Source organism: Symphalangus syndactylus, chromosome 19 (assembly GCF_028878055.3).
Source record: "Symphalangus syndactylus isolate Jambi chromosome 19, NHGRI_mSymSyn1-v2.1_pri, whole genome shotgun sequence".
NCBI classification, from domain to species: Eukaryota; Metazoa; Chordata; class Mammalia; order Primates; family Hylobatidae; genus Symphalangus; species Symphalangus syndactylus.
Window position 1 is genome coordinate 77,547,460 of NC_072434.2, and position 14,543 is coordinate 77,562,002.

The window sequence follows — 14,543 nt, forward strand, 5'->3', positions numbered from 1 at the left end:
CAGGATACTTTCTTGGTCCACAGCCTTGGGGAGCTTGCCTTCCCTCTGGAGTGTATTTCTCATTTTCTGAGAAAGAGTCAGAGTCTATCCTGTGAACATTTCATGTTTCTGCTGATGGCTTCAGTAGACTTCAGGAGGGAGAACAAGCCCATCTATATTTTGACTGCCTCAGGTTGGGGCGAAGTAGATTAAATTTGACCAAAATAAAGCTAGTTATTTTGGAAAACAGGAAACTGAAAAGGAAAATGCTGAAAAGAAAACTCTAAAAAATGTCCAAGGAGGTAAAAGAAAACAGACCTTCCCTAGGAATACTGTGCTATATGTTGCAAAGAGACACAAAACAGAACAGCCATTTTAGGTTAACTGGATTCTTCCCACAATAAAAGCATAATTTAGGTTTTGTCAAGCTATGTGCTCTTTTAAAGTCCCTGTGTCCCCAACTACAATTGAACTGGGTTTTAAAAAATGTATTATTTAAGAGTGAGTGGTATTGGGGCAGGAGAACTATCATTTTTTTCTCAAGATGTTGTTATGGTGCCAAAGTGACCCTTATAGCCAGGTTATATAATTACTGTGGCTGGCAGGAAGAAGGGATATCAATGAGCAATAGCAGAGATCCTCCTGGGCAGTCTAGTCTCACATAATCTCTGCTTCTATCTTGGAGATGGCTACATCTGTCAGTTCTGAGCCTCCTTCTGTACTTCATCTGATGAAGTTCAAGGAGTCTGGTATGTTGTTGTAATACTGACAAATAATGCCTCCCTGTAATCATACCACTGTGCAAATGAGGCAGAGCCACTTTTTCTACCACCAGGATCTCAGTTGTCCTTGGGAATGGCTTTAACCACCAGAATGTGGCAGAAATGACATGGTGCCTGTCCGGGACGCTGGGCCTTAAGAGTCCTTGAAGTGTTCAGATTTCCCCTTTTCAAACCCGAACACCACCTGGCTGTGAAGATGCCTAGTCTGGCCCCTGGGAGACTGAGTGGTCCCATGGAGGAGATCTAAGGCTCCAAGTTTGGCAGCCACCCTCTAGACCTCCCAGCCTGGCTCATCTACCTGCTGAATGAAACTGCTCAAGTGGCCCAGGTGACAGCAGCAGCAGAACCACTGGCCAACCCATGCAACAGTGGGAAATAGTACAGCATTGCTATCCTAAACCATGAAGTTTTGTGGTGGCTGGATATGCCTCAAGATATAATTGATCTAAGATGAGACCAGAACATTTATTGTGCTAGATTAAGAAGCCCTGCTTGTGATGAGGAGCTGACAGAGAGAAAAAGCACTGCAAAATTCTAAAATCTCATTAACTTGGACCCTTTAAACTCAAAGATTGGTTAAGTTTGCTAAAGAAGCTAAAAATGGCACAGAATTTGTGATAGAAACTACAATTCATAATTCAACTAGGTTAGCTCTAAAAGATTTTACCTTAAATTCCAGAAAAAACTGAAAAGCTTTCATCAAAAAAGGAGCAGGGGTCACTGTTCTTATATCAGATAAAACAGACTGTAAACCAACAACAGTAAAACAGGACAAGGAAGGGTATTACATAATGATAAAGTGTTCAATTCAACAAGACTTAACTATTCTAAACATACATGCACCCAACATTGGAGCACCCAGATTCATAAAACAAGTACTTACAGAGCTACGAAAAGACCAAGACAGCCACACAATTATGGTGGAGGACTTCAACACCCCATTGGCAGCATTAGACAGATCATCGAGGTGGAAAACTAACAAAGAAATTCTGGACTTAAATTTGACACTTGACCAATTGGACCTAATAGAAATCTATAGAATACTCCACCCATCAACCACAGAATATACATTCCTCATCTGTAAATGGAACATACTGCAAGATCAACCACATGCTCAGCCATAAAGCAAGTCTCAATAAATTAAAAAAAAATTGAAGTAATATCATCCATATTCTTGGACCACAGTGGGATAAAAATAGAAATCAATACCAAGAAGAACTCTTAAAACCACATACTTACATGGAAATTAAACAACTTGTTCCTGAATGACTTTTGGGTAAACAACAAAATTAAGGCAAAAATGAAAAAAAAAAATCCTTTTAAACGAATAAAAACAGGCTGGGCATGGTGGCTTACACGTGGAATCCCAGCACTTTGGGAGGCCAAGGCAGGCAGATCACTTGAGGTCAGGAGTTCGAGACCAGCCTGGCTGACATGGTGAAACCCCGTCTCTACTAAAAACATAAAAAATTGCTGAGTGTGGTAGCACACACCTGTAATCCCAGCTACTCGGGAGGCTGAGGCAGGAGAATACCTGAACCTGGGAGGCAGATGTTGCAGTGAGCCAAGATTGTGCCACTGCACTCAGCCTGGCCAACAGAGCGAGACTCTATCTTATAAATAAATAAATAAATAAATAAATAAAACAGAGACACAACATACCAAAATCTCTGGGATGCGGTAAAAGCAGTGTTAACAGAAAAGTTCATAGTGCTAAATGCCTACCTCTAAAAGTTAGAAATATCTCAATTTAATGATGTAACATCACACCTAAAGGAACTAGAAAAACAAGAACAATCTAACTCCAAAGCTAGCAGAAGGAAATCAGAGCAGAACTGGGCAAAATTGAGACCCCAAAATCCATACAAAGAGTCAACAAAACCAAAAGGTGATTTGAAAGGATAAAGAAGATTGATAGACCACTAACTAGAATAGCAAAGAAAAAGAGAGATGATCCAAATAGGCACAATAAAAAATGACAAAGATGACATTACAATTGATCCTAAAAGAATACAAAAGATCTTCAGAGACTATTATGAATACCTCTATGCATACAAAGTAGAACATCTAGATGAAATGGCTAAACTCCTGGAAACACACACTCTTCCAAGATTGAATCAGGAAGAAATTGAAACCCTAAACAGACCAATATTGAGTTCTGAAATTGAATATGTAATAAAAAACTTATCAACCAAAAAAAGTCCTGGACCAGAAGGATTCACAACTGAATTTAACCAGGCATAAGAAGAAGAGCTAGTACCAATTCTACTGAAACTATACTAAAAAACTGAGGAGGAGGGACTCCTCCCTAATGCATTCTATGAAGCTAGCATCACCCTGATACCAAAACCTGGCAGAAGCACAACAAAAAAAGCAAATGACAGGCCAATATGCCTGATGAATATAGATGCAAAAATCTTCAGCAAACTACTAGTAAACCAAATTAGGCAGTGCATCAAAGTTAATTCACTATGATCAAGTCAGCTTCATTCCTAGGATGCAAAGTCGGTCCAACATACACAAGTCAATATATGTGATTCATCACATAAACAGAATTAAAAACAAAAACCATATGATCATATCAATAGACATGAAAAAACCTTTCAATAAAATTCAACATCCCTTCATGGTAAAGACCCTCAAGAAATGAAGGATAGAAGGAATACACCTCAAAATAGTAAGACTCATCTATGACAAACAAATGGCTGGAAGCCTTCCCCTTAAAACCAGAACAAGACAAGGATGCCTACTCTTATCACTCCTATTCAACATAGTACTGGAAGTCCTAGCCAGAGCAGCCAGTCCAGAGAAATAAAAGACATCCAAATAGAAAGAGAAGTCAAAATATCTCTCTTCACTGATCATATGATTGTATAGTCAGAGAACCATTAAAGACTCTGCCAAAAGCCTCCTGGAATTGATAAAAGAACTTCAGCAAAGTTTCAGGATACAAAATCAATGTACAAAACTTAGTAGCATTTCTACACACTAGTAACATTCAAGCTGAGAGCCAAATCAAAAACACAATCTCATTTACAATAGACACACACACACACAAATATCTAAGAATACATCTAACCAAAAAGGTAAAAGATCTCTACAAAGAGAACTACAAAAACACTGTTGAAAAATATTATGGATGACACAAACAAATGGGAAAACAATCCTTGCTTATGGATTCGAAGAATCAACATATGAGTCGAACAATGAGAACACATGGACACAGGGAGGGGAACATCACACACTGGGGCCTGTCATGGGGTGGGGGGCTAGGGGAGGGATAGCATTAGGAGAAATACCTAATGTAGATGATGGGTTGATGGGTGCAGCAAACCATCATGGCATGTGTATACCTATGTAACAAACCTGCATGTTCTGCACATGTATCCCAGAACTTAAAGTATAATAAAAAAAAAAATGACCATACTGCCCAAAGCAGTCTATAGACTCTATTCCCATCAAACTACCAACGTCATTTTTCACAGAGCTAGAAAAAAACTATTCTAAAACCCATATTGAACCAAAAAAAAGCCCAAGTAGCAAAAGCAATCCTAAACAAAAGGAACAAATCCAGAGGCATCAATTACCCAACTTCAAACTATACTCTAAGCCTATAGTAACCAAAACAGCATCGTACTGGTACAAAAACAGACACATAGACCAATGGAACAGAATAGCGAACCCGGAAATAAAAAGCCACACACCTATAGCCATCTGATCTTTGACAAAGCCAACAAAAATAAGCAATGGGGAAAGGGCTCCCTATTCAATAAACGGTGCTGGGATAGCTGGCTAGCCATATGCAGAAGAATGAAACAGGACCCCTACCTTTCACCATATACAAAAATTAACCCAAGATTGATTAAAGATTTAAATGTAAGACCTCAAACTATTGGAGGAAAACTTAGAAAACATTATTCTGGACATGGGCCTTAGGAAAGAATTTATGACTAAGTCTTCAAAAGCAATTGCAAAAAAACAAAAATGGGCAAATGAGACCTAATTAAACTAAAGAGCTTCTGCATAGCAAAAGAAACTATCAATAGAATAAAAGACAACCTACAGAATGGGAGATAATATTCTCAAACTATGTAACTGACAAAGGTCTAATATCCAGAATGTATAAGGGAATTAAACAATCAAACAAGCAAAAAATAAATAACCCCATTAAAAATGGGTAAAAGATACGAACAGATACTTCTCAAAAGAAGACATACAAGTGGCCAACTAACACATGAAAAAAATGCTCAACATCACTAATCATCAGAGAAATGAAAATCAAAACCGCAATGAGATACCACCTCACATCAATCAGAATAGCTATTATTAAAAAGTAAAAAAAAATAGATGCTGGTGAGGCTGCAGAGAAAAGGGAACATTTACACACTGTTGATGGGAATGTAAATTAGTCTAGCCACTGTGGAAAGCAGTTTGGAGATTTCTCAAAGCACTTTAAATCAGAATTACCTTTCAACTCAGCAATCCCGTTACTGGGTATATATACTCAAATAAAATAAATTGTTATACCAAACAGACACATGCGCTCATATATTCACTGCAGCACTATTCACAATAGCAATGACATGGAATCAACCTAGGTGCCCATCAACAGTAGACTGGATAAAGAAAATGGGGGTACATATACACCATGCAATACTATGCAGCCATAAAGAAAAATAAAATCATGTCCTTTGGAGCAACATGGATGCAGTTGGATGCCATTATCCTAAGCAAATTAATGCAGGAATAGAAAACCAAATACCAGATGTTCTCACTTATAAATGGGAGCTAAACGTTTGGTACTAATGGACATAAAGAAGGCAACAATAGACACTGGGGACTAGTAGACGTTGTAGGTAGAAAAGGGGACAAGGCTTGAAAAACTATTGAGTACTATGAGCAGTACCTCAGTGATGGGACCAATCATACCTCAAATCTCAGCATCACACAATATACCCATGTAACAAACCTGCATATGTACCCCCTAAATCTAAAATGAAAGTTGAAATTATATTTAAAAAGAAATATACTAAAATAAAAGAACTTTTAAGAAAAGCTCTCAAAAGAGCTGAGATTCAGAAATTCAGAGAGCAGGACAGTTCTATTGTATTATTGCACTGAAGACACTTATTTCCACCATCTCTTGTGACATTTTCTGGCATCTGTGCTAAATGTAGGGGAAATATCCCTTCTGTGATTACTCTATAGAGTTCTATCACTAGTCCCCTGCTCAATAACCTTCTCCAAACTAAGCCCCATAAATTAGATTCTTAAAATTCAGAAAAGTGCACGGAGTGCACACCTAAAACACAGAACCTACCACTCTAGAAAAAAATATATTTTGTATACATTTATTTAGGAATGTGAAAAGGCATGGATATTCACAAAACTAATGCTAGAAATTCTCATCCAAAGAACTGAGATAACTGATCATCTTTAGATAATGGTGTTCAAGATGGGAAAAAATGACAACTTGTTTTTGGCTAAAAGATGTCCTTTTGTCACAGTGAGGGTTTGAACAGGTATGAACTGGCTCCTGTTCACCTTTCTAGCATTACTTATAATCACTTCCAAACTACCTGCTGAGAACTACATCGGATGACTTGGTCCTTCTTTGTCATCACATCTGCTGCTCCTTAGCAGGTAAGGCCCTTCCTCTTTCTCCTCCATTGAGCTGACCCAGACTCCAACCTGACACCAGTGCCTCTCCTCCGGTCCCTAATGTGGCTCTTGCAGGACACTGTCATAACACTCATTTCATGTGATACTCATTTCACATGAGCTCCTTCCAAACCTGTCTTCTCTGTGAGGCTCCCAGTGTCTTAAGGTGGGGGCTTCACTTCTGTATTCATGGTACCTACACTAGTGCATGACATGTAATCAGTGCTAAATAAGTGTCTCCTGAATAACTATCAGACTGTATGTACTAGCTACTTGGCACATTTACTTGAATGCCTCCACCACCAGACCAAAAAGTCCTATTCCTCTTGCAGGCTTCCCTGTTTTAGTAAACACACCTCTGCCCAAGCAGACATTTGATCTAGAAACTTGGGGGTCACACAGAGCCTCCCCTCTCACTCGCCCCTAACAGCTAGTCCTTCTAATTCCACCTCCCAGTCTCTGGGCACTTCCCTGTCTCTGCCATCATCTGCTTGGGTGTCTACAATGCAGTCCTAAATGGTTTCCCTGCTTCCACTTTTGTCTTCCCCCAGTACATTCTCCACACAGCCACCAGACCAATCTCTTAAAGTATAGAGAGGGTCAACCATTCCCTCCTCCAGAGTCCCTACATGGTTCCCCACAACATAGAGAATAACATATAGTCCCTGACACTGGCGGGGAGATCTCACATTACTGGGCTTCCTGCTGCCTCATGTCAAGTTACTGTGAGCGCTGGTCAGCCCTAGTCACTTGAGCCCTCCCAGATGCCAAGAATGCTCTGAGATGCTGCCTGACTCATGCATTTAGCAGGTATCAGTTCCTGCACTGGGGACATTCTTCCTTCTGCTCTTCTCTCGAGGTCTTCCTTGACCATCCCATTGAACGTGGCACCTCCTCACCCTTATCCTCTGCAGTGACTTTGGGTTCCAGAACCCTATTTACTTCCCTCATAGCACTTGCTCCAAGCTGTAATTAGTTTGCCTGTTTGTTTACTTGTTTACTTTAGGTGTCTCTCACTGGAGGTAAGCTTCATTGGGATAAGACTCTTTCATGTCACGTGTCCATCTCCAGCATTAAAACACTGCCTAATACAGAGGAGACGTTCAGAAAACATGCAATGAGTAAAGGAATAAATAACGCAGGAGAAGGCAACAGGTACCTCACTTATACCACTCTCTGCATCCCACATAACTCCAGCTCCTGATTTGTGGGAAAACTGGGGTTATACTTTCAAGATTCAGGCAGACTCAATAACCACAAAGCAATGAGGACTCATGAAATGCCTTCTGCATGATCTCATTTAAACCACACAGCAACATTATAAGGCAGCCATTCTCATTATTATTATTTTGCAGATAGGAAAGAAAAGATCTAAGACCTTAAATGATTTGCACACAGCAGATCCCAACACCTGTGACCCACAGAACAAGGTCGGGCTGATTCCATTTGGAGCCCCGATGTTCCCCACAACCTCCTGTGGCTTCTGAGTTTTTCCCAGAAGGATTAAAATCAATATCCTGATTTGCTAATAAAACCAATCTCCTGGTTTGCTAATCCACAAGTTTACATGTCATTCTATGTTTTATGTTTTTATTCCCTCAGATGACTGTAGTTTATTTATATCAAGGTAGTGGTGGCAAGCTCTTTTTCAGTAGGAAGACATTGCGTTTTTCCTGTTTAACAGTGACTTCTTCCCAAAGTTTTGCTTGATAATTAACTCAAGCAACCAACTTTCAACAGTTTGCACAATGAAGAAATTCTTACCTCGGAATTCCAGTCCTCGAAGTTGAAAGGTGACAAGACCATTTCCAATTTCAATCAGGTGAACAAAGGCATTGAGGTCATCTGAAGCCAAAATAAAGCAATCGCCAGAGCTGTAGTTGCCCCAACGACCAAGAACTAAGTCTCCACAGAGGGACTCCTGCAGGGTCCTTGTTAGGTGTTCATAAAAAATGGAATTGAGATTGTTGTCATCATTCCCTAAAGGCAGACAAGAAATATGATCAGTGAATGCCTACTCCTTGCTCTGTACCCAGACCTAGGAAACAGTGAGTTGTCATCTCATTAAGGGTAAAATCAGACTCTTTATATACATAAAAGAGGAAAGATCTGTTCTTCCCACATTTTAGTGGATTATATGAGACCCTCCAATTTTTTCCCTTGATATTCTCTCTGTATAATTTATAGGCAATAAGCAGCATCAATTTATATATAGTGCTAAAATATATAATACAAACAATCATTGCTAGTATTATGTGTTAAATAAAAATATATATCTTACATATTATATAACATAAGTTATTATACTATATATAAATGGATACCATTTGTTATTAAACTATATATAAATTAAAAATTCAGGTTTATTGAAGAATAATTTATGTAGGGTAAAATTCATCCATTTTAGTGTACTATTCTATGAGTCTTGAAAAATGCATATAGTCATATACCCAGCACTTAGAATAATGCATTCATCTGTTGTATATATGAGTGTGTTCTGTTTCACCTTTGAGTAGTATCCCTCTGTATGCATGTGCTACAGTCTGTTTATCCATTCATCCGCTGAAGGATACTTGGGTTGTTTCCAGTTTTGGTGATTATGGGTAAAACCACTACCAAGAGTCATGAACAGGAGTTTGTGTGAATATGACTCTCCCCATTTCTCTCGAGCAAATGCTTAGGAGCGGGACTGCTGTTCTCCAAAGTGGCTGTCCCCTTTTTGCATTTCCCCAGCAGTGATTGAGAGCTTTAATTCTGCATCCTTGCCGGGACATGGAATTGTCCATTGTTGCTTGTTTGTTTAACTTTGGCCATTTTAATTGGGTGGATAATGACATCCAGGAAAAGGGTGAAGGAGGAAGCAGCAAATGGAATGATGCTTAGAGGCGGATTGGTGATCTTCCTTATGTAAGTGCACTTGGGGCATCTTCACCTTCTTGTACCACTCCCTGCCTTCCACACCCTGATTGTGCCCCAGTTCCCATGGATTCAAAGCAGGGATGCTGCAGTCAGATCTGCAGTCTTCATCCCTGTCCTCCCCGAATGTTTGTCTCCACTCAAATAGACGATCCGGAAGGGAGCGATGGAATCGTTGGAATGATGGAAAAGATGGAATGATGGAATACCTTGCTTCCCGGTGGAAAGCCAGGGGTGCGTGTTGAGTGGGGGTGAAATTAGGAGTGCATAGTGCATTTCCTATATCCTCCCTGATGTGCCCTGACTCTTTTCCCTCCTGTCATGGGATCTCTCAATATGAGGGATGTAAGATTTTTTTTTATTTTTTATTTATTATTTATTTATTTATTTTTTTATTATACTTTAGGTTTTAGGGTACATGTGCACAATGTGCAGGTTTGTTACATATGTATCCATGTGCCGTGTTGGTGTGCTGCACCCATTAACTCGTCATTTAGCATTAGGTATATCTCCTAATGCTGTCCCTCCCCCCCCCCCAACCCATAACAGTCCCCGGAGTGTGATGTTCCCCTTCCTGTGTCCATGAGTTCTCACTGTTCAATTCCCACCTATGAGTGAGAACATGCGGTGTTTGGTTTTTTGTCCTTGCGATAGTTTACTGAGAATGATGGTTTCCAGTTTCATCCATGTCCCTACAAAGGACATGAAGATTTTTTAAACAGAAGATTGGATAACATGGGAAGTCTTCCTGGTCTGTGGTCCTGTGGGTGGAATAAGCATTGGGAGAAGCCTAGGAAAAATGTTCATGTTCACCACTTTTATTTTAGGAGTAGCTTTTCTTTGGGAGAGGAAATTACGGCTCTGGAAAGCCGCAGGCATAGTTGTCCCAAAGAGGAAACGCCTAAAGCAAAACTCAACGCTCCCTTCTGGATCATCTATTTGAGTGGAGACAGACATTCAGGAAGGACAGGGATGAAGACTGCAGATCTGACCGAAGCATCCCTGCTTTGTATCCATGGGAACTAGGGCACAATCAGTGTGCGGAAGGCAGGGAGTGGTACAAGAAGGTGAAGATGCCCCAAGTGCGCTTACATAAGGAAGATCACCAATCCGCCTCTAAGAAATCTACAGAATAACACTATCGAATTATGAGTATCTTTGCTGGCCACTCACGACAGTTGAAAGCTGTATCAAAACTAGAGCATTTATAACCTAATTATGATTAATGGAAAGAAATTGTTCTGTGGGCTGACTCATGCCATGTAGTCTAATAAAGTATCAGTATGCTTAATCTTCTATGCAGATGAAGCCTCCTTGACCTGCACTATATTCATTTTCTCTGATGAGGCAGCATGCATCCTGAGACACTAATTAAAGACAACTTTCAGTCTCTGGCACTTTGAAAGGAAAGGCCTGAATGAGAGAATTAGCCTTTGCTTAATTGTTCAAACTGTTCAATGTTTAAATAAAACAAAACAATTGAAATCACTAAAAGTAGAGATTCAACTCAGGGCATCTTCTTAGAACACATTGACCACACATCTGCATAATTAGATTAAAATGAAACATCAATTATGATTAACTAACAGCACAATGTGCTTGGGAAACTGTCCCTCTGACTTGTATCAATAGCCTTGTAACATCACAGTCCCATAGCTGCACCTCAGAGATATCAGTACCTCTCCTCCCTCATTGTACTGACATAAAGTTCAACAAAAAATAAGCCTCTCTCTCCAGGTATCTCAAATTTCAAATTCTGATTTCGAATTAATCATGTAGATGCAATTCAAATATAGATAATGAGCATGATACAATTGTTCCTAGACAGATTTTGGGGCACAAAGAAGGGAGTGAGGAGGATAAAAATAGAGAACAGTTAAAATTTGCATTCTAATATAAGGAAAGAAGAAATAGAATGGTTAAAAAAGGAGACTGATTATGGAAAGACAAAAGTAAAATAATTTTCTAGCAGGTAAATCCTTTCATAGCTTAATGTTGACCAAAGTTTCTGAAGGCTTCTAGATCCTGGATCATGGAATGCTTTGCCTTTAAGGATATTATCATGCTGATGTTTTTCCAAAGAATTTTTTTTCCTAAAAGATGAATCTCAAGGTTTATAGTCTGTGTTTGAGGTTTACTACACACGAACTAAAATGTCTTGATTAACAGGGGTATCCAATACTGAGCAAGGTCCTAATCAATCCTAAACAGCGGAGCAATGCACTGTCAAATCAAATCAAGTTGCTTGATCACTCTACCCGCACAGTTTTAATCCACAGTCAGCATATTAACCAAGACGTGCATTGTCTCCACAATGAGTACAGAGTGAGTATTTAATTCTTCCTTTTGAGAATCCATCCATACAACAATAAATAGTTTAAAAAGAGAGAAGATATCTTCTTACCTGGATCTCTTTCAATTTGGACTGCCAGTCTTGTGTTGGAATTATCCACTCGCCTTGTACTAGAAGAGGCCACAAAAGGGTAAAAGGTCATGATTAGATCCCCCCCAAGCAGAAGAATTGGTTTACAGAACCAGCTGCATGAGGGGAAAATGCAAAGGTGACAGATCTCACAGGTTAAGACGATTGCTGTAGTTTTACCACACTGCAGGAAGAGAGGAGTCTCATGATAAGAAATAGAGGGAACAGTACAAGAAACACATGGAGGGGAGAGATGAGTAGCTCTCTGATTTGGAGAGAACGGCCTTGTGTCTTAATCAATTTGGAGCACCAGATCTGCAAAATCAAAGCAAGTATTTAGGCCGAGCACGGTGGCTCATGCCTGTAATCCCAACACTTAGGGAGGCTGAGGCAGGCTGATCATTTGAGGTCAGGAGCTTGGTACCAGTCTGGCAAACAGTGTGAAACCCCATCTGTACTAAAAATACAAAAAGATTAGCCTCCTATAATCTCAGCTACTTGGGAGGCTGAGGCAGGAGAGTCACTTGAATCCAGGAGGCCGAGGTCACAGTGAGCCGAGATTGCACCACTGCACTCCAACCTGGGTGACAGAGTGAGACTCTGCCTCAAAAAACAAACAAACAAAAAAAGCAAGTGTTTAACTGCAAATGTGCCATCCACTTTCAGAACTTGAGAATAGTGTCCACATAGGTATCTTTCTCTTCAAATTGATTTCAGGAAATGGTGGTGAGTAGTCAACATCTCCACCACCTGCTTTCAAGAGTGGGGTATACTCTTATAGACCTTTCTTAGGTTGAATCGTGAGAATGAAAGCTCTCAGATCGTCTGCAGCCATGGTAACAAGTGGCCACTAGAACCAGCTTTGAACCTATTCCATCATGAAAACACCCCTCAGTGCACAGCTTTTGTAAGGCAGCCAGTCCATGACAACCCCTGGCTTCTGAGAGTTAGCCAACTCACTGCAGATTTCTGAGGGGCAACTGATGAACAACAGGCTTTTCAAGTAACCACCTATACAGATGCCGTCAACCCATGTATGCCTCCAAAACCTCACCAGCCCTTGAACTCCACACATCACCAAAACCCTTTGTAAGTGAAGCGATCTGCTCTCTTGGAGAGGCTATGCCAGCCTACCTTTGTCCTTTTATTTCCAACAATGAGTGGCAGTCTTTAAAGAATGAAATATGAAATTGACATCAGGCCTATGAAATTGATGATAGTCAGCTGTTTATTATCACCTACAAAATGGCAATTTCATATGGTTAAATCTGATATATTAGCCATTAAGAAAGGGCTTCCACAAATATATCAGCATCACACATAGGGTTTACTTAAAGATTTGGGCATAATGAAGGTCCCACTGGCAATTGTAGAAAGCCTGGTCTTGAACACGTCTGGCTCCTGCTTTTACTTTTTCTTTTCTTTTTTTTTTTTTTGTTTGAGATGGAGTCTCACTCTGTCGCCAGGATGGAATGCAGCAGCGCAATCTCGGTTCACGGCAACCTCTGCCTCCTGGGTTCAAGCGATTGTACTGCCTCAGCCTTCCGAGTAGCTGGGATTACACACGCCCAGCTAATTTTTATATTCTTAGTAGAGACGGGGTTTTACCATGTTGGCCAGGATGGTCTCAGTCTCTCGACCTCATGATCCACCTGCCTTGGCCTCCCAAAACGCTGGGATTACAGGCGTGAGTCACTGCGCCTGGCCAGCTCCTGCCTTTTCTTTTTTTTTTTTTTTTTTTTATTCTAAAATCTTTTATTTTTTTTATTTTTATTTTTTTAATTATACTTTAGGGTTTTAGGGTACATGTGCACAATGTGCAGGTTTGTTACATATGTATCCATGTGCCATGTTGATTTCCTGCACCCATTAACTCGTCATTTAGCATTAGGTGTATCTCCTAATGCTGTCCCTCCCCCCTCCCCCCACCCCACAACAGTCCCCGGAGCGTGATGTTCCCCTTCCTGTGTCCATGAGTTCTCATTGTTCAATTCCCACCTATGAGTGAGAACATGCGGTGTTTGGTTTTTTGTCCTTGCGATAGTTTACTGAGAATGATGTTTTCCAGTTTCATCCATGTCCCTACAAAGGACACGAACTCATCATTTTTTATGGCTGCATAGTATTCCATGGTGCCTTTTCTATCACTCCGCCCTTTGCTTTCTTTGCTCCAAGCCTGTTGGTTTTCCTTTTCCACCCCTTCAACATGCCCAGACCTCTTAGTCCTGTTGTTCCTTCCTCTCCAGTATCCTTTGCAAATGTTCCCGCTACTTAGGGATCCCTTTCCATTCCCACTCATTTTTCCTCATTGACTCCTCTCATCCTTCAAGTCTCAGCTCAAGTATCACCTTCTCAGGGAAGCTGCCTTGACTCCTGTGCTGCGTGAGATTCCTTTGTCATGTTCTCTTTCATGCATTGTACCTGTACCTCTCTTTTGGAGCACCTGTCAAGGCTAACGTCAATCATAATGATGGCAGCTAACATTTATGTAGCACTTGCTTGTGTCATGTGCCTGTTCTAAGTACTTTATATGTATTAGCTTATTATTGCCTCAAAACTACCCTCTGAGGTAGGTATTCATTATACCCATTCTCACAGCGGATGAGGCAGAGGCACAGAGAAATTAAGTAGAGTGCTCAAGGTCACAGATCTAACAGGTGGTACGGCCTGAATATGACCTAGGGAGGCTGGCTCAGGAGCCTTTACACCACATCATACATCTCTTTGTGTAATTATCTGATTATATCTGACTCTTACATCAGTCCCTAAGTACCACGAGAGTA

The 14,543-nt window shown here is 40.3% G+C and overlaps 1 protein-coding gene across 3 annotated transcripts in view; it reads right to left on the bottom strand.

Annotated features, from left to right (window-relative positions):
* PCNX2 (pecanex 2) overlaps positions 1-14,543 on the bottom strand; it is a 352,029-nt gene that overhangs the window by 69,244 nt on the left and 268,242 nt on the right. For all 3 annotated transcript variants that reach the window (XM_063614016.1, XM_055234937.2, XM_063614015.1), the window contains exons 24-25: positions 11,743-11,801; positions 8,187-8,402 (exon numbers count right to left, since the gene is read on the bottom strand). In XM_063614016.1, the coding sequence (XP_063470086.1) occupies positions 8,187-8,402; positions 11,743-11,801 (275 nt within the window). The remainder of the gene's footprint in view (positions 1-8,186; positions 8,403-11,742; positions 11,802-14,543) is intronic.